Below are 20,462 nucleotides of genomic sequence, written 5' to 3' on the forward strand. Positions count from 1 at the left end.
CGAAGTTCCCACTTTTGGGGCCTGGACACATTTTTCCCTTGCATTTAATGCACCAGACGCTTTCTTCATAATAAGGAAAAGGATTTGCATAATAAATTTTATTTCTACTAAGAAGGATTCGCTCTTTATTTGGTTTAAACAATTCATGGAATGCACCAGACTCTTTCTTCATAATAAGGCAAATTAAGAATTTGCATGATGAGTTTTATTTCTATACGAAGAAGGATTTGCTCTTTATTTGGTTTAAACAATTAATGGAATTTTAACGAGGCAATAAACACCCATTATCTACCTACCAAATATGAACCGACCCATTAATTTAGATGACAAAAGGGGCTTAACTCATGGATTATATAATGCCTCCTGTTTTTTTTTTTTCAAATTAAATTGAAGCGAACATTTATTTAGTAGAGAGAAAAAAGATACGAACAATATGAAGGTCTTTGCCTCCATCTCTGCTGCTTTCCTTCTCCTCAACATGTACTCAGTTGGGGCCACCCTCCTCGAAGAAACATGCAAGAACTTAACATCTCCACCAATAGGTCCAGCACGTGGCTTTGACTTTGAGTTCTGCAAGACAAGCCTTCAGGTTGCTCCGGGGAGTGAAAAAGCCGACGCTATAGGTACTTTGATTAATTCTTCATCGCCTATCTTTTTCCTAAAAGATCCACTTTTTCCTTCATTTTTTACGTTAATTTCATAAGATCGCCATCAAGTTATTTTTATTCAAACTAAAATGAGCGGCTAAAAAAATAACTGTGAGTTATATATAGCTCAAACTTCAATGTAGAAATTAAAGACAGGGATCAACGGGCGGGTACCCCCTATGATTCATTCATAGGGCGCCTCAGACTTAATGATCTGAGGTACTAACATCAAAATACGATCTTTTTTTCCACCAGGTCTTACCATTATAGCGGCGAACATAGCGCTCGTCAACTTCACACACAACAAGGCCAAGGCCACGGAGCTGCTGCAGGACAAGAATTTGTCCAAGCAGATCAGAAGAATCCTTACTGAATGCCAAAGTATCTACAGCGAAGACGCCGTCGACCTTAAGAAAGCCATAGACGCGCTCAAGTCCGGCAAGTTTGATCGCATGGAAGACGTTATTAATCATTTGGGTAAAGCAGCGGACGATGTCTTGGCGTGCAGGGACGGCTGGGAGTTTTCGGGGCAAAAGTCACTGATGCCTAAAGAAGAAGAGAATGCCGAAAAACTCAGCGAGCTTGCGCTCGCTGTTGCCTCTTTGCTTCCTTCACCCCCGTCGCCTGGTCCTTCTTTTTTTGGTTTTTAAGTCTATGATGCAAGAATCGTGTAAGGAACGGTGCGTGACGCATGCCGACGAAAAATAAACGGTACATTTGGGTTGCATTTGGGAAACTAGATTTGAATTTGAGATGTAGGTTTTGCATGAGTGTCATAAAATAAAATACATGATGATTTATTTATTTATTTTGGCCGGTGAAGATATTAGTTAAAGTCAAGGGCGCTTTCTAATAAAATTTTAAAGTTAAAAGAGGTTATCTGATAATACTTAACTTAAGGAGGGTTTTATACATTTTAAAAGTTATGGGGGTTATTTGATGATCATCCAAAATGTAGGGGTGGTTTTCATGATATTAAGCATTTATATTTTATGTGCTATTTTCCTATTAGGATGGATGTATTAAATTTTGAGGTCTCACCTTCATTTTTCAGACTAAAATTCGCTGTGTTTTCGTTGCTGAAGTAAGTGGGGGGCATTCGATATTTATTTTGTAAGATAGGTGTAGTCAATTTTGAGGTCTCACCTTTATTTTTCAGACTAAGTTTCATTATGTTTTCGTTGCTTAAATAAGTGAGGACAGTCGATATTTATTTTCTAAGATAGATATATTTATTTAGAAATACGCCAGTATGCTCTGATTCAATAACTACGCATAGAAATATTAACAAATTAACAACCCAATACAGTCTCAAAAACTGTCACAATCACGCTTTTTCTAGACGTAGTTTTTCAAAGAGCGTCTGAAAAACTATTTTTGAGTAAGATTGGAGAGCTAATGTTCAATTTGAGCGACAAGAGGTCATCTGAGAAGAAAATCATAATAACGTGGTCAAGGAATCAAATGAATTGGTGGAAAGCAATAAATGAGGTAACAATGCCAATCAACCTAATGTCGTCAAATCCAATTTGTATTGGGTGAAGGGACGTGTTGTATTCCCTTCCGACTTTGACATAAAGCCTCTAGATTTATATACACGATCTGAGGCCAGAACTTTAAACAAAGAGGGGGCGACATGATGGTGATAAAACAAACTAGACAAGTGCCGCTTACCTAAAAAAATGAGGTTTTGGAGTTTCATTCTTGTTCATTTCACTATCCTCTCGTATTAACTCGTATGAAATACTCAGAAGAAGATAATATTTTCTCTTGGTGATTTCAAGCAGATGTGCCTATGAAAAATGCAAAACTGACTTTGTTGGGGAATTTATGTCTTCCCGCTTACTACGATCTGCGCAACTCGGAAGCCAACCACAATCAACAAGATAGAACAATCACAATCAAGAAAAGAAAACATCAAAATTTACGTGGTTCGGTCGACCAACTTCGACCCACGTCCACGGGGCAATAATATGAGAAATCTACTGTGTATCAAGGAGAACTACAAGAGGAACCACTCAACTCTCGCCTCTCAATCTCTCAACCTTACGTACATAATCAACTCTCATATTTTCTCTAAATCTCACTCCTTATAACCTTTTGTACTACTGAAGATCACGAAACCCTCTCCTCTCGCACAATATTCTTGAATTAGGCTACACCCTCTGTTAACTCTGGATTACAAGAATATTGGCTCTCTCTTCTCTACTACATCTTTTATCTACTCTCTTCTTGGTTTTTCCTCCAACAATAAAAGAATATATATAGGAAAACCAAAATCCTATCTCTACCCTAACTTCCTAATTAGAATAGGATTAAAACTCCTAATCATGATGAAACCCAAACTCCCAATCATGATAGAACCCAAATTTCTAATCATCATAAAACACAAACTCTTAATTATGATAGAATTACCATATCTAATTCTTATGAAGTTACACAAAGAATCGAAGACAAAATCCAACAATCTCCACTTGGATTTAATTCCCAAACTCCCTTGAAGATCTACTATTGCATCTTGAAACTTTGCATTTCCCGCTAGAATCTTCTATTTCTTTCGCACTTCAAATCAGAACACATGCACTCCCAACTAGATGCCTTCATGACCCTCACTATTGTCTGCTTCATCGTGATGCCTCCTCCTCTCTTGTGTGCACTAAGAGATCCGTCACTTCTAACATCAGAAGCAACTCAACCATGCGTCTCCTCCCAACCTTAAGACTGACAATAGCCCCCCTCACTTGTTGTCATTGTGCTCAACATGCATCGCTCGTCTCGAATCATATCGGTGCACCTCTCCTATTCTATACTACGAGCCAGATGCTTTTATCTCCTCCATCACTTGGCTTGGGCTGAATATGAGTGCTCATCGTCTTCAAGTCCAATGACACCATCTCCATCTCCATGTGTATCACTCAATCGTGCTCGCTTGTAAGCTTCACCTAGTCTAGCACTGTCCTCCTCGAGTATACACACCAATCAACTATTGTTCCTTATCTACTATCAGATTCGTCTTGCCATTAAATAGTGAAATATCGAACTTCGGACCCGAAGAAATCATTATCCTCTCCACAATTAAAATTCAAATCAGTCACTATAGAGATTAAATTTGATAAAACCGACGTCAAAAACGAACTCAGCACGTCGAAAACCCCTAGAACGACTCCTGGATCACCAAAATACGTTTCCAAATCCTCGATCGGCTAACAAATCAATTTGGACCGTCGGATCCCCACGTAAACAGTGCCCGCTGCGCTATAGTACGCCTTGTTACACTACATCGCCGTGGAATAGTGTTTCTACTACAGTATGCCTCCGCTACAATGCCACGACCACTAATGCCCTTGCAGATCGCGATGCTGGAATCTCCACAAACCGTTTAACCACACTCTGATACCACTTGTTAGAGAATTTTAGTCTCCCCGCATACTATGATCTGCACAACTCGAGAGCCAACCACAATCAACAAGATAGAATAGTCACAATCAAGAAGAAAGAACACCAAAATTTACAGGGTTTGGTCGACCAAATTCGACCTACGTCCACGGAGCAATAATACGAGAAATCCACTATGTATCAGGGAGAACTATAAGAGGAACCACTCAACTCTCGTCTCTCAATCTCCCAACCTCACATACATAATAAAACTCTCATATTCTCTCCAAAGCCCACTCCTTGTAATCTTTTGCACGGATAAAGATCACGAAACCCTCTCCTCTCGCACAATATTCTTGAATCAGGCTACGCTCTCTGCTAACCCTAGATTACAAGAATATTGATTCTCTCTTCTCTACTACATCTTCTCTCTACTCTCTTCTTGGTTTTTCCTCCAACAATGGAAGAATATATATATATATTATATATATATATATATATAGGAAAATCAAAACCCTATCTCTAGTCTAACTTCCTAATTAGAATAGGATTAAAACTCCTAATCATGATGAAACCCTAACTCCCAATCATGATAGAACCCAAACTCCTAATCATGATAAAACCCAAACTCTTAATCATGATAGAACTCTAACCCTATCTAATTCTTATGAAGTTACACAAAGAATCAAAGATAAAATCTCAACAAACTTCTCTCAGACAAAAGAAGGGTGGGAGGCGACGGTGAGAGAAAGAGAGAGAAGAACATGAATGTATACATTTTGTTTTTTTATTGATTCTTATTAAGTATGTTAGAATTAATATAAAACTATAATATTTGATCCTCATCATAACTTTGAAACTTTGGTCTAATGGTTAGGCGAGCTAAATTTAAGAAAGTATGAGAGACCAATAGCTGTAGAAATTTAGCATTAAATTTTTATCCCGAACCACTTAGCACAAGAAGCCCGTGAAACTCCAAGAAATTAAACAATATATTTATATTAAGTTCAAAAGACAGCACTTGTGTAAATTAAATATTATATAATTTCTAGTCTATTTATTTCGGTCCGGCCCTTGTTGTATTTTAGCAAGTTGGTTGTTTGTCCCCGTAGTAATTTCCACACTTTCGTTCGAAAACAAAAGTGATTCGATTATCCTATGCAATTAAGGTAACTCAGTCTAACAAGGACGAGGGGGAAATAATTTTTTTCCCCAAAGGGCATCCGCAGCCATGATAAAGATTTTATCACTCATGCATCTCTCTCCTACTTTCTCTCTCCTCCACAAAAGCTATAAATCTAGGAAAAAATGCTTCCAGCCCCCAAAATCAAAGAAAACAAGCCCCCCTTCCCGACTTTTTCAACGAGTCCTTTGCCCCCAAAAAGTGCCCCGAATTTCTTCCAGCCCCCAAAACGAATCACCAGGTGAAAACGCTGTTAACCCCAACACGAAATGCCCAAAATACCCCTACACATCCTGTAATTGCCGCCTTCTCACGTCGGAAGAACTGGTTTGAATCTATAGCATTAAATGTTGATTAGAATACGGTTTTGGGGGGAAAATTCCCACTTTCCTCCAAATTATTACTATATCTACTCCCCTTACGGCCGCGAAATCATCTCCTCCTCATTCTATTACCCCCAACGTCTCTTCCTCCTTCCACTCAATCCTCCGCAATAGATCTTCTTCGATTCATCAATTACTCTCTTGCTTAAAATGGTGGATGGATCTCTTCTTTGTGTGGTAACTAAGGCAAAAAGCAACAAAGGGAGCGATGACGTATTCGTCGTCATCAAAGAGAATACAGAAATAACCAGCTTGAAATATCAAGTGTCACAAAGGCTTAAAATACCAACACAATCTCTATCACTGAAGTTCATATGCGAAAGGGAAAAGAAATTCAGTATTTCAATTGACAATGACGAGGACTTGTGTTTTATGTTTGAGTATTGTCGTCGTAATGGATTTACAGACGCGAATTTGTATGCTATCTCCGCTGGGGAATCCTCAACTTCGCAGAACACGCAAACCACGGCAGAAAATGTGTAGGCGTTACGCTTTAGATTACCTTATGGGTTCAGTTATAGGTTACAGGTCTGTTGTTAATCTTGTGCATTGGTTGATGAGGTTATGAGTTGGTTATCAATGTTAAGGTTATGTGTTGTTTGGTTTATTTTATGTGATAGTTTTAAGATTACGAATCTTTTGCTAAGATTAGGAGTTTGATGTTAAGTATACTAGTTGGTTGTTATGGTTAGCAGTTTGTTGCTGAGGTTATGTTGTTTTTTAATTCTACAGTACTATCCCGACAGAAAATTCGCGATGCGCAGCTAACACGCCCACCCAAACATGTAATGATGAGCGCATTCCTAATGACAATTCCACCGGCGACTCGATCATGCTGCTGGAGGACATGATTAACAACCAAACAAAGATCCCAGCTGAGTGGCACACAGCCATACGTGAAATTGAACAGAAATTTGATAGTGCTGCTGAAGTTAGATTAGCACTTCAATACTATTCAATTGCTAAAAGGTTCGATTATAATTTTTACCACAATGAACAAAGGCGCATTAGAGTCTATTGCCGATTCAAGCACACATATGGTTGCCCCTGGATGTTGTTTGCTTCCCCACTTAGAAATTCGTCGATCATGTCCATAAAGAATTTCTATCCTACCCACACATATGGTCAACATGGAGCTAATGCTGGTAACTCTAGGGCATCAAGGAAATTCATTACAGGCCAAATACAAGCCGTTTTGAATGTTAGGCCAGATCTTCGTGCAGTTGATATCAAGAACGACATGCTCTCAAACTATGGCATCAAGATTAACTATTCTAAAGCGTGGTGGGGGCAAAGAGACAGCTCAACAGGACCTGTTCGGAGATGATGACGAGGCTTACGATTCACTGAGATGGTGCATTCTTTTATTCTCATGTTTTAGGTGGCAATGTTACATATTTGTTGCTAAACATACACAATAGTTGTTAAGGTTATGGTTGATTGTTAAGTATACTTGTTGGTTAATAATGTTGAAGATTAGCTTTTATGGTCACGAATCCGTTGCTAAGGTTACCGCTTTGTTGTTGTGGTTGTTCAGGTATGAAGACATGGTTCATGCAACTAATCCAGGAAGTCGTGTTGTTATTGATGATGATGAAGGAAGGTTCAGGTGTTTGTTCATATGTTATAATGTATGCATCGAAGGGTTCATTGCTGGGTGTAGGCCGCTATTGTTTTTGGATGGAACATTTATTAAAGATCGCTACAAAGGCGTACTACTTAGTGCCACTGGATATAACGGTAATCAGTGAATATTTCCCCTAGCTTATTGCGTATGCGACCAGGAGAATGAGGCTAATTGGAAATGTTTTTTACAAGGATTGTGGACATTACCATATGATAGGGAAAAGCCTTACAATCCTCCACATCAACTGGTAATGATTTCCGATGCTGACAAGGGTATTAAGGTAGCAGTCGAGGAATTCTTTTCTGATGCTCTCCATTCAAGGTGTGATATGCACCTAGTCGAGAATTTTAAAAAGAAGATGAAGGATTTTGGGCACAAGGCAAATGTCGCCAATTCATTGGGCGAATTGTTACAAACTGCGGCTTATAAGTACACAATTTCTGAATAGGAAGATGCCATGAAAGATTTAGCATCGATCGATCATAGGGCTTACGTCACTGCAATGGAATACTCCTCGGAGAGATGGGAAAACACGCATTTTTCTAGCATAAGGTAAGATTGCTTGGTTTAAATGTTATTTTGTTACAGCACCATTATAGTTGTCATGGTTAGAGTTAGCCTACTATCTTCCTCTTAAGGTTAGAGGTTTTTGTTAAGGTTAGAGTTTCATTGTTATGGTTAATATGCCGGATTGATTGTTAAGTTTTACGGATTTGTTGTGAAGGTCATTGATTTATTGTTAACTTTATGGTTTTGTTGTTAAGTTTACCCTTTCTTTGTTAAGTTTATTTTCGGTTGTCAACTAACTTTGTAGGTATGACCATGTAACTTCAAACGTTGATAAGTCCTTCAACAACTGGATAAGAAATGCAAGATTGTTGCGTATCTTACCTTTGGTTGAGATGATACGGAAGCAAATTATGGAGTGCATGTATGAAAGGAGGGTAAAGGGTCATAATTGGTCTGGAAATTTGTGCCCAGAAGCGGAGTTAGTGTTGAAAACAAATATTGAGCATGGTAGCTGCTTGGCCATTAAACAATTGACGGAAGACGTTGTGGAGGTCGAGTCTAATAAAACCTGCCGTGTAGATTTGAAGAAGTCGGTGGTAGCCCGCAAGCTGAAGAAGTCGGTGACTACTTTGTCCTCATGGTTTTTATAAACTAGTAGGGGATTCAGATTCCTCTTTCTGTTAATGCATCAATTTTTTGAATGTTAATGTTGTTATCCTTATCCCCATGGACTTTTCTCTAAGTTCCATCACCTGTGGGTGAATATATATGGCTTTCTCTAAGAGCTTGCTCACTAACAAGACATTTAAGATTCAAAAGTACGACGAAGTCCGTCAATCCAGTAGGCTCATTCGTGAAATCAAATGGCAAGTTAGTCGTATGTCGGTGGAGGCAGGACTCTCGCTTACGGTAACAGTGTATAAGTATACAGTGTTAAGGTATGCCTTCTCCACCAACATATGCCATCCTTCCTATGTGATTTCATGTATTGATCCTACTGGATTGCGTGTCTTTTCTGTACTTTTGAATCTTAACTGTCCAGTTATTGGACAAGCTCATTGGAGGGAGCCATTTATACACACCCACAACTGATGGAACTTAGAGAGAAGACAATGTGGATAAGGATAATAACATGACATTCAAAAGGTTGATGCTATTATATGAGGAGAATCCAGAAATATGGTTGATGGCGCCAGAATTATGTAAATGTTTACATTTGTTATATGTGTTTGTTGTCAAGTTTTTCGTTTTATTGTCAAGGTCAGCCTTTGTTGGCAAGTTTAAGTCTTCATTGGCAAGTTTGTGGTCTTTTGGATGGTGGTCCTCGCTTGGTTGTTAATGTTTTGTCCTGACAGTGAAAATATGTTTTCTTTAACTGTAGTTGTTAATGTAAACTAGTGTAATTTTGGAAATATTAATAGCAAAGAATAAGTTTATTTATTGTTAAGCTTATGTATTGGTTGTAATGTTTAGTCTGTGTTGTCAAGCGTTTGCATTGATTGTCAATTTTAGATCTTTGTTGGCAAGTTTAGCTTTGTTGTCAAGCTTATAGCCTTGTGGCTTGTTTTCCGCGCTTTGTTGTCAAGGTTATGGATTAGTTGTCGTGTTCTGTACTTTGTTGTCAAGCTTATGGATTTGTTGTCATGTTTAGCGCTAAACATGACAACCAATCCATAAGCTATGGATTGGCTGTTAAGGCAATTACATGGATTGGTTGTCATGTTCAGTGCTTTGTTGTTAAGCTGGTTGTCATGTTAAGCTCTTTATTGTCAAGCTTATACCCTTCTTGCTGTTGTTCCGCGCTTTGTTGTCAAGGTTATAGATTTGTTGACAAGCTTATGTATTGAATGTCATGTTTACCACTTTGCTGTCAAGGTTATGGATTGGTTGTCAAGATTATGGATTGGTTGACATGTGTACCGCTTTGTTTTCAAGGTTATTGATTTGTTATCAAGCTTATAGATTGGTTATCAAGTTTAGCGCTTTGTCGTCAAGCGTATGTGTTTGTTATCAATTAAACCTTTTGGCTGTTAAGGCAATAACATGGATTGGGTGTCATGTTTCGCACTTTGTTGTCAAGCTCATAGATTGATTGTCATGTTTCGTGCTTTGTTGTCAAGCGTATGGATTTTTTTCAACTTTTATCCCTTTTGGCTGTTAAGCTAACCAAGAGAAATCTGTCTCTCTCTCCCCGTATTAAATGCATCAAATATGGGCGTTTGTTTCCAAGACAGGCAGCCATTATCACCTTACACCTCGCTAAACCCGTCAAGCAAAGCCTACGCCTGTTTAAAGACGTGACAGACATGACAGGCAAAAGGTTACCGGTTTGTTGACAGATAGAGCAATAAATATGCTTTTTAAATCAAATGTATTAAAATTTACATCATTTTTAAGAATATAGGAGTAGATATGATTTCTAATTTTAAGCGTATAATAATTAAATCAAATGTGTTAAAATTTAGAGGAAGACAAGTTCAAAATGTAGTACTTAAAAAATAGGGCACCCTGTTTTGTACGACACTAATTTGGGGAATATGTGAAACACCGAATGTTAAAATATAGGGGCAAATTGGTCATAATGAAAAAACCTATTAAAGGTTTTGTGTAAATAGGTCCGAAAGAATGGCCATCTACCGGCCCATGAATGTCCGTTGTTAGATAAAAGGCCCATAGATTCCTTCATAACCTTATCTAATGACCAAAACACCCCTCGTTTCGTCCTCAAATTACCATTCAACTCCCAAGCTCGAAATCTCCACAAAATACAGCTCCCAAACTGCTCGACCTCAGCAGCAGATTTCTAGGGTTTTTGCGATTCTTTCACCATGTTTCTCACCAGGTAAAAAGCCTCGTCTTTTATTATTTCAACACCTCCATTATTAGCAAATCAGCAACTGATCTTTTGGCTTCGTTTGGATATCATAATATTTTTCTTGTTGGGTTTTTGTAAAAAAACACCATAGTGTTGTGTTTTTTCCTTAAAATATTTTTAAAACACCATGTGAAGTATTTTTTGTCAACACTAGTTTGACCCATTATAACATTAGTATTAAACATATTATTAATATATTATATATTAATTATAATAAAATATATTATAAATAAAATACTATAATATTTAGTTTACATTATTATATTATTATAAGTATTAAATGTAATGCAATATAATATTGTATAATGTATTATAATTTATATTGTACTTTAATGAGTTATATTATATTATAAGTATTACATATTATTTTTAAATAGTTATATATTTAATTATTTTGGTATATCAATTTGTTATTGTTGTATATTATATTAATATTTTTATAATATTATTATTTTATTATTAATATAATATAATATTATACTATTATTCATATAATATAATATTATTAATAATGTTAATATTATTTTATTACTAATATATTATTAATAAATAAATATTTTGATATTATATAATATATTATAGTTTTTAATATGTTAGAGTTTATTAATAGTACTTTAATAACATATTAGTATTTATGATATTAATAAATATTATTATATTATGAATATATTATTTTTACATTAACATTTGTTAGCAATAAATTATTTTACTTTATAGTATATTATATTATTTATTACATAATATATTAATATTTACATATTATATTACATTTACTATACAATATGTTTTGTGATGTAATTATTAAATATGTTACTATTATATAATATTTTATAATTATTAATTTATTCCAATCTATTTATTAAAAAGTTAATAATATTATAGCAATTATACTATTATATAGTATATTATTATATTGTTATTTATTATCAATAACTTTTTTATTAGTTTATTTATATTTTATTATTATTTGTTTATTATATAACACATTATTAGTTTATTAAATATTGGTATTTAATATGTTATCATATTATTATATAAAATATTTTATTTATTATATTTTTATATTATTTAATAAATATTACTAATATATTAAATTAACTATAATAGAGTATAGTATAGTATAATATAATAAACATATTGATAATACCTCTATATTAATTACATTTAATATATTATGTTAGATATTATATTAACACATTCTCAAACTCAAAACCAAAACACCAAACTTAAAACACCTAAAAAGTATTTTGAAATAAGTGTTGTGTTTTTTGTTTGATGATGATTTAGCTAAAAAAAACACCTTTCCAAACGAACGGTGTTTTGTTTTTGATAAAAACACAATGGAAAAAGTAAATGACCACGGTATCCAAACGAAGCATGAAGGGAGGCTGTTTCAAGTGGAATATGCCATCGAAGCAATCAAGGCTGTTTCAAACCATGGTTTTCGATTGGGGTTTCCTTGGTGGACTGACTATGATCGAGGAGTCGACACATTCTCACCTGAAGGGAGGCTGTTTCAAGTGGAATATGCCATCGAAGCAATCAAGGGTTGATTTCTCTGCTGATTTTGGATTCATTGGATCTAATTACGAGATGGGTATTGGTTTATCATCATTGTTTTGACTGAATTCATTTTTTTTTTTGGATTCAGCTGGGTTCGACTGCAATTGGTTTGAAAACGAAGGAAGGAGTTGTGCTTGCGGTCAAGAAGAGAGTCACCTCACCTTTGCTGGTATCTGTCTCAATTTGTTTTTTAAGGGGTTTCATTTTGTTGCTTTTAGAATTAAGCATATTACATTTTGGTGATTTGATGATTAGTTGATTACTTGAGAAAAATAACAGGAGGTATATTCATAAGCATAAATACTTTTTATGTTAGTATTATGAGCGCTTGTTTTCAGTTTGGCATTCATAGTTGAATCATACATGTATATAAAAATCTTGATTTTGCTGGTGTTACGTTGTTTTCTTTTACCAGTGTTTATATTCGAACTTTGTGCTTCTGTCATTTTTTCCTATAGTTGCTGAGGGTTGCTGTGGCTGTGGTCACATAATGCCTCCAAAAGCATATCTCAGCTTCATCCACTTATGTTCTATTTCTAGCTACTCCTTTGTTATCCAATTGTTCTATATATTATTTATTTCCTTTCTTAGTTTCTTGTATGCTTTGTCCACTGTCACTCCTTTAGGCTTTTGGTAGTTGGCGAGCCTAGGGATTTTTTTCTAGTGTTATTTTTGCAACTGCGACAGTTTCAGAGCTCTCTTGCTAGTTGTGATGTAGACTGTCCAATTCGAATATAATGTCACTTGAACATGTGAGAATAGAGCAAAGAGCCAAAAAAAAATCTTGTTGGTCAGCAAATTTTGGTTGTTACAGTAATTATTTTTTTAAAAACTTGGAGAAGTGTTCCATTCTCGGTAATGTCATTTGTATGTTTATATGAGTAGATGGCTTTTGTCATAACAAAATAAGTTCATCAGTCGTTCATCACAAGCCATCTATAAGCCCTTTTCCATCATAATAGCATTCCTTAGGAAGACAACTCAACCTGAAGAAATTCCATAGGTTTTGATGGGTTATTTGGAATGCAATATAAACTATGCAACTGAGAAGAAGCTCGCCTTCTTTTTCTTCATTAACATCATGGTCGTAATAACCTTCTCTTATCGCAATTGTATTTGTTGACCCTATAGTTTTGATGATAATTTGTCAAACAATTTATAGCTAATATATTCTCTAGTTTTGTGTTTATGTTTCTCTTTATAGGTATTTCAACACACGTCAGTCGAGCGTTAAAAATTCAAGTTCATATGTGTGGATTTACCTAGGTATAAGTTTATTTTACTTACATATATTGTATGATTAGATCTAAGCTCAATATATGTACACTTAACACGTTTTTTGACGTTTTCTATCATATAAATGTTTTTTCATCAAACGTTGTTACAATATCTTATATCTCATGTTTACAGCTCTTTCATAATTCATTATATACATATAATACATGCATAATACATATATACATATTTACAAGCCTTATGTTAATTTTTATGTTCACGAAAAACATGTTTTCTGAACACTTTTCAAAAACATGGAGTTTTCACAAACAAAAATTGATTTTCTAAAAATTCATTTTCAAACATGTTTATTTCATCATTTAGAAACTTTTCCCAAAGTTTCACTATTTTTGGAATTGATTTGATATTTTTAATGATTTTTCAAAACAGCCCAAAAACCTATCAATATGCAATATATCAGATTCCGGTCGACCGGTGCGGTCGACCGCCAGTTGTATTTTTTCTGAGGTCGACCGTGACAGTCGACCGTGAAAACATACAGAGAGTTTTGCGGTCGACCGCTGCGGTCGACCGCTGCGGTCGACCGCCAGCTTTATTTTCTCATACCCTGTATTTTTGAGCTTCGCGGTCGACCGCACCGGTCGACGCCGAACTGTCAGTTCACTTCCAACGACTAGTTTTTACAGCTGTTTTCAAATTGGTTTTTTGGTCTTTTACTTATGTTTTTGTTGATTTATTGGGGTGCTATAAATACTCCATTGCTGCTTTCCTTCTACATATTAAGAAATCTAAGTTTTGTGTTTAACAAAATCTTAAATGTGTCTAAGAGCTGTTTAAAGTTGTTTTCATCAATCTGTTTTCAAGAGAAGTTTTTCTACAACAAGAAGTGGCTTTCAAATCCTATTGGGATCATCATCTACTGTTCTTCTTGTTTACGAAGTCTTCTAAACTCTTATATAGCTTGTTATTTTATTTTTATTTCATTTAGCTATATTTATTGAGTTTCATTCACTGTTATCACACACACTTATTGAGCTTAATATTTTCATACCATATAGTGTGGGTTGTGGGGTGTGCTTTAGTGAGTGTGAGCTTCATTGTGTTCTCACTTGTTATTTGAGAACAAATCATTGTATTTAACTTTTATTTATGAGAATTACTTGTAATACACTTGTACACCGAGAGAAGTGTGAGGCGAAAGACGGGGTCGAATCCAATAGGAGTGGCGTCGGTTGACGAACCTAGGGAGAGGTTGTAACCGATCACTTGAGGAGGAGGATACGGGCTAGGTTCCTACACTTAGTGTGTAAAGTGTGATTACATAGTGATTGTGTAGTGTGAGAGTTTTCGGTGATCTTGTAAATCGAGTGTGTAGAAGTTTCGGCTTTCAAACCGGATTGTGATAGTGGATATCTCCTCGAGGTGAGGAGCGGGGACGTAGGTCGTGGTGACCGAACCTCGTAAACATATCGTGTGTTTGTGTTTTGCTTAGCATATATTCTTATTTGTGCTTATTCTTATTGTTCTTATTCATATCTATCTATTGCAAGAATAAATTGATCTATATAATTTTTAATTGGTAATTAATTAGGATTAGATTAGCATAAGACCCTAATCATCCCCCTCTAGGGTCTAACAATTGGTATCAGAGCTTGGTGCTCCTTGATTTAAGGACTAACCGGCTTGAGTTAAAGATCCAAGCTAAGTTATTGTATTTGTGCTAATCTAATTTTGATTACATTGTGCTTCTTGCATCTTATCTTTATGGATATGTATGATTCATCTAGTTTAGGATATGCTATTAATATTGCTCCTCGTTTGGATATTTTTCCCTATGCTCAATGGCGTATTAGATTCAAACTTTTCGTTCAATCTAAACAATTCGATTTATGGAAAATTATTGAGGATGCCTATATTGTTCCCATTTTGGAAAAATCCAAATGGTGTGAAAATAAAAAAAGATTGTTTAATATGAATAAGCTTTTGTTAGGATATTTGATTAATGCTTTTAACTCATCGTTTTCTAACAAATTTGCTAATTTTGATAGTGCTTACGCCTTGTGGAAATTTATTGAAGCACATGAAGGGGAATTGGAGGCTATTCAACAAGTGTTGGAAAATCCCGCTTTGAGTTCTAAAGAAGTCTCATCTCCATGTACAATACCACTAGGTGATAACCCTAGTGAGGTATGCGATAACGATGATATTATTACTTTTGATGAACTTGCTCTTGAGTTTGAAAAGTTACACAATTGCTATATTGATGTAAAGAGTAAGTATGTTAATATAAAATCCACTCATGAAACACTAGCCACTAAATTTATTTTTATTGCAAATAAAAATATAATTCTTAAAGAATGCAATGAAAATTTGAAAATTAAAAATGCTAGTTTGCTTAAAAAAAACGTGATGCTATGTTAGAAGTAGATAAGTTGAAATCTATGATGAGTAATCTTGTTTATCTTACTTCTAGTAGCAATGCTTGTACACATAATGATGAGTCGAATCAAATGAGAAAACGAATATCTACCTTAGATTCAACACTAAACACTTGTATTGCCAATAATAAAAAGCTTATGGACTTATGTGCAAAGTTCAATGTTAATTCTTCTAAGAAACCAATTCACTATGCACATATGTATGACAAAATTCATAAATGTTCTACTTGCGGTCTTAAAGGCTATTTAGCTTAATTTTGTCATAATGCACCTAAAATTGACAAGCCTATTCATGATTGTGCATCTCATCTTCTTCATCACAAACACATGTACACACACATAGTTTAAATCATAAACATGCTCATGTGTACAAATATGATTATTGTGGTCGTTTTGGTCATTTGGCCATGTTTTGTTTCGATTTGAAAAGAAATTCTCGTTTGCAAAATAATTACAAAGAAAAATCTATTTTTGCAAATAAACCGTGTGCATTTCATTTCGGTCAACGTAAACCATTCAAACCTCTACATTGCACAAATTGCAATCGTATGGGTCATGTTTATAATTTTTGCTTTGATCGTATCGGTGCACAAAATACGCCCAAGCGGGTTCATAACCCTAGGGCCTTGGATTAAATGATAGGGGTCATGTCCTAAAGTTTAGTACCAAAATGATTTGGGTTCCAAAATGATTTTTATATTATTTTTTTTGTTTTGTTTGTTTTTGTTTTTGCTTTTGGTTTTTGAATATAAATCTTTCTTTTTGTTTAGCTAAAATAAATTATTTGTATGATTTTATAGCTAAAAACATTTATATATATTTTATAAAACATTTGGTATATTATAAAACAAATTTCTTAAAGGTCTAAATTGAAAAATTTCTCAAAATCCAATTTTTACATTGCCTATGCTCTTTATCTTCTCGCGATCGACCGACCCGGTCGACCGACAAAGTCTTTGTAAGTTGTTTCGATCGACCGCGTCGATTGATCGCAAGAGATTTTTTAGCTTCGATTTCTGTTTTTATCGGGTTTTGGTTTTTTTAATGGATAACTGTTTTGAATCCGAATTCTTCACCATCATTGATATGGACCCTAAGTTGATCCTAACCCTTCTTTCATCTCTTCTAAGACCCGACTCCTCATCTTTCCCCCTTTTCGGATTTTTTTCCAAATCTATCGATTTCTCTTCGGTCGCCTGCTTCAATCAACCGCGATCTCTTTTGGCTCCTTCTCCATTAATTTCAGTTGGGTGTTGCTGGGTAACAATCTCTTTCTCATCTCTTGATTTTATTTCCTTGCTCTAGTGATTACATTCTCTAACTAGGGTTTTTATTCTAGGGCAGTTTACTTATTGTGTTCAATTTTTTATTTCCAGGGTTTTTAAATCTCTGTTATATTTCATATCTCTTCAAAACCCTAATCATGCCTCCTAGGAAGAGATCTAAGTCTGATGTTGGTTCATCATCCTCTGTAGCCTCTCATTATGAAGATTTTCTGTTGTATAAATCCCTAGTTAAGAAATATAGGGAATTGTGCAAACTGAAAGTTCTACCCACCAGATATATCAAATTTGATCAATTGGCTATGTATGACACTCATACCATTCTTCATAATGTTGGGTTAGCTAGGTTGTTAGATGAGGAACGAAAAGTTTCTTATTATCCTTTTTTGGTTTATCTATTTTATGCCAACTTATCTGTGATATCCTCTGCTGATGGTCTTCAGACCATTAATACATCTGTTAAACATGTTCAAATTTCTTTTTCTGCCAACGAACTTGCGGGGATTCTAAAAATCCCAACAGGTGATGTTGTCCTTATGTCTATTGAACTTGATGATCCAGCTGTGAACCACCTCATGTTTAAGCCCGGTTGCACTTATCCAATGAATAATAATTCTCTTAATCCAAATGTCAAACTTATTGCTAGAATTATTGCTCAAAATTTAATTCCTAAAACCGATAGTTTCGATCATTTTGCTTCTGACAAGATCAATGCTGTATATGCTATATTTGCCAGAATAAAAGTAGATTGGGCAAACGTTTTTGTCAAAAACATGGCATCGAAGCATTTTAAATTTCTACCATTTGGCTCCTTCATCATCCTTATCCTTCAACATTTCGGTGTTGATCTCACCTATGAACCAAAAATTGAATCTAAGAAGGACTTCTTTGATAAGGTATCACTTTTCCGGATGCAGATTTCCAGTTCCTTATCTGATCCTATTCAGTCATCATCTTCTCGTTCCCGGTCTAGAGCTTCTTCCTCATCCACTTCTGATATTTGTGACCGTCTGGATCGTCTTGAGACTCAGTTCTCAAGTGTTCAGAAGCAAGTCTTGACTATCCAGATGGATGTTAGGACCATTCTATCCTATCAGTGTTAGTCTCTCAGGATTCCGGATCCCTCTTTCAGTTTTGAGTCTGATTCTGAGGAGGGCCCTGCTGATGGCTGATACAGGTGTATCTTCTCTTCGGAACTTAATGATCCTCATGGGAGCTTGAGAATAGATGATTCTCATGCTAGCATGAGAATAGAGGTGTCAAACAGTATAAGGGAACACAAGAGAAAGCGTGGAACGAGACGACGAGCAGAAGAATCAAAGTATCCAGTTTTCAGCCTGTGAGTCGACTCATTACAGTCATGAGTCGACTCATTAGGTTGAGTCGACTCATGACTGTTATAAGTAGACTCATCGCTGGTTGTTAAGTTTTGTCCAGTTTCTATCGAGTCGACTCATCTCAGTCATGAGTCGACTCATAGAGGGTTTCCTGGTTCGTTTGAGATTCTGTTCACACGAATTCCTGTTGGTTTTGGGTCTGGTTATTTACCAAATTGCAATCCACGTTTGTACACCTATATAAGAAATTGTTTTAGGGTTTCTAAACAATCAGAGAGTTAAATCAAGGGAGATTAACTTGTAATTAAGATTTGGAGAGCTTGTTCTTCAATTCTAGAGTGAGATTGTGAGAGATTGTAAATTGCATACTCATAATCTAGAGAAGGTATTTTCCTTCGCCCAAAATATGAGTTATTCTTGTATTCTTATTATTTTCTCCTCAACCCATCTTTTATAATTCCGCGATCAAAGGTGCTCGCACGATAACACGTATCAAGTTGGTATCAGAGCGATTAGATCCTACGAAGGGGACATCCTGTGCATGGTCCTGACTCGATCGTAATACATGAAGCTTGGCGAGATCCTTACTTCCTTGGAAGGAGCCCAAGAGTTAAGGAAGGAGAATATGTGTAAAACTGATAACTCAACAAAGGCTTGATGCCATGGAGAAGCAGATTGAGACGATCAGTTCGACGCTCAGTCAGCTCGTGGGTCTCATTAAGAAAGGGGACAAAAGAGAGGAATCTTCTTCGAAGGGTAAGAAGAAAATCGTCGAGTCCGATGAAGAGAGCGAGAAGTCTGATTCGGACAGGGGAACCGAGGTTGTTAGGGCTGCTGGACATCAAGGGGGTAAAAATAATTATCAAAATTTAAAGATAGATTTTAAAGTGGAGATTCATGTCTATGATGGGAGTGTCAATGTAGAGAAGCTCGATGATTGGATTGAGTGTATGGAGATGTACTTCACCCTCTACGGATATTCATCCAAGGAGAAGATTGTGTTCGTGACATTGAAGCTTTCAGGATACGCGTTGACGTGGTGGAAATCCTATTGCAAACAGAAGAAGAAGGCAGCGTCGTGGAACAAATTCAAGGAGCTGCTCAGGAAACAGTTTTATCCGATGGGGTTCCTTGAGGAGCGTTGGTACAAGTGGTACGGCTTGCGCCAAAGGTTCAATCAGACCGTTCAAGAGTACACGATGGAGTTTCAGTAGTAGGCGATGGTTCTAAACATCGCAACGGACGAGTACTCCATCTTCATAAAGTACATGGCGGGACTGAATGATTACATCCGTAAAGAGATGAACATGTTCATGGTCGAGACGATTGCAGAAGCGAGCGTGAAGGCAATTTCCATAGAGGGCAAACAGAAGAAGGGCAATGAAATGAAGGGTGATTCCAAACAGTCGAGAGGCAAGTCTAGTAGCTCTCAACATAAGGAAGAGAAGAAGAAGGGTGATTCGGGGAAGGCATGATTGACATATAATCACTGCAAACGGACAGGGCACGTGGTTGATCGTTGCTGGGATAAGTACCCTCATCTGAAGCCGAAAGGATTGAAGAAGAACGAAGAGAAAAAGGCGTACGTGATAGCACATGGTCCGAAAGAGGTTCCCCGGATAACAGAGCCCAATAACAGCCTCAACCTTATGGCAGGGAAACATGCCACTAAAGAAGACGACGGCCCAAGGGAGCAGCTCTTTGTTCTGAAGTTACAGGTCAAGACTAGCTTGGTGGATGCCATTGTAGACACAGGGAGTCAGAAGAACCTGATATCTGAAGCGTTGGTACAAAAGCTGGGATTGAAGACTAGGAGGCATCCGAAGCCCTATCCATTATGATGGATTCAGAAGGAAGCGGGATTGAGTGTGGTGAACCAGTGTACGTTCCGATTTGCACTCCATGAGTCGTATATTGATGAGGTCACATACGACGTGGTTCCGTTGGATGTTTGCCAGGTTATTTTGGGCAATCCTTACTTGTGGGATAGACACACGGTATATGA

General features: G+C 36.2%; 2 protein-coding genes and 1 pseudogene across 2 annotated transcripts; all 3 read left to right on the forward strand.

The window, feature by feature from the left end:
• Positions 377-1,362, forward strand: LOC109832245. Its single transcript, XM_020399672.1, has 2 exons — positions 377-623; positions 903-1,362. The coding sequence occupies exons 1-2, from the start codon at positions 434-436 to the stop codon at positions 1,295-1,297; spliced, it is 585 nt and encodes a 194-aa protein (XP_020255261.1). The 5' UTR covers positions 377-433; the 3' UTR covers positions 1,298-1,362.
• Positions 5,739-8,827, forward strand: LOC109835015. Its single transcript, XM_020403016.1, has 7 exons — positions 5,739-6,004; positions 6,321-6,872; positions 7,126-7,219; positions 7,373-7,594; positions 7,664-7,767; positions 8,030-8,345; positions 8,768-8,827. Exons 1-7 carry the CDS (start codon positions 5,739-5,741, stop codon positions 8,825-8,827), a joined length of 1,614 nt encoding a protein of 537 aa, XP_020258605.1.
• LOC109835016 overlaps positions 11,941-20,462 on the forward strand; it is an 88,519-nt pseudogene continuing 79,997 nt past the window's right edge.

The sequence above is a fragment of the Asparagus officinalis genome, chromosome 3, assembly GCF_001876935.1.
Source record: "Asparagus officinalis chromosome 3, Aspof.V1, whole genome shotgun sequence".
Classification (NCBI taxonomy): Eukaryota; Viridiplantae; Streptophyta; class Magnoliopsida; order Asparagales; family Asparagaceae; genus Asparagus; species Asparagus officinalis.

What these genes read in the sequence shown, in the direction of transcription:
- LOC109832245 (XM_020399672.1), top strand. Translation starts at nt 434, where the DNA reads ATGAAGGTCTTTGCCTCCATCTCTGCTGCTTTCCTTCTCCTCAACATG. An exon ending in TGAAAAAGCCGACGCTATAG is followed by an intron (nt 624 to 902) that starts GTACTTTGATTA and finishes TTTTTCCACCAG; the next exon opens with GTCTTACCATTATAGCGGCG.
- LOC109835015 (XM_020403016.1), top strand. Translation starts at nt 5,739, where the DNA reads ATGGTGGATGGATCTCTTCTTTGTGTGGTAACTAAGGCAAAAAGCAAC. An exon ending in TGAAGGATTTTGGGCACAAG is followed by an intron (nt 7,595 to 7,663) that starts GCAAATGTCGCC and finishes ATTTCTGAATAG; the next exon opens with GAAGATGCCATGAAAGATTT. An exon ending in ACGCATTTTTCTAGCATAAG is followed by an intron (nt 7,768 to 8,029) that starts GTAAGATTGCTT and finishes CTAACTTTGTAG; the next exon opens with GTATGACCATGTAACTTCAA.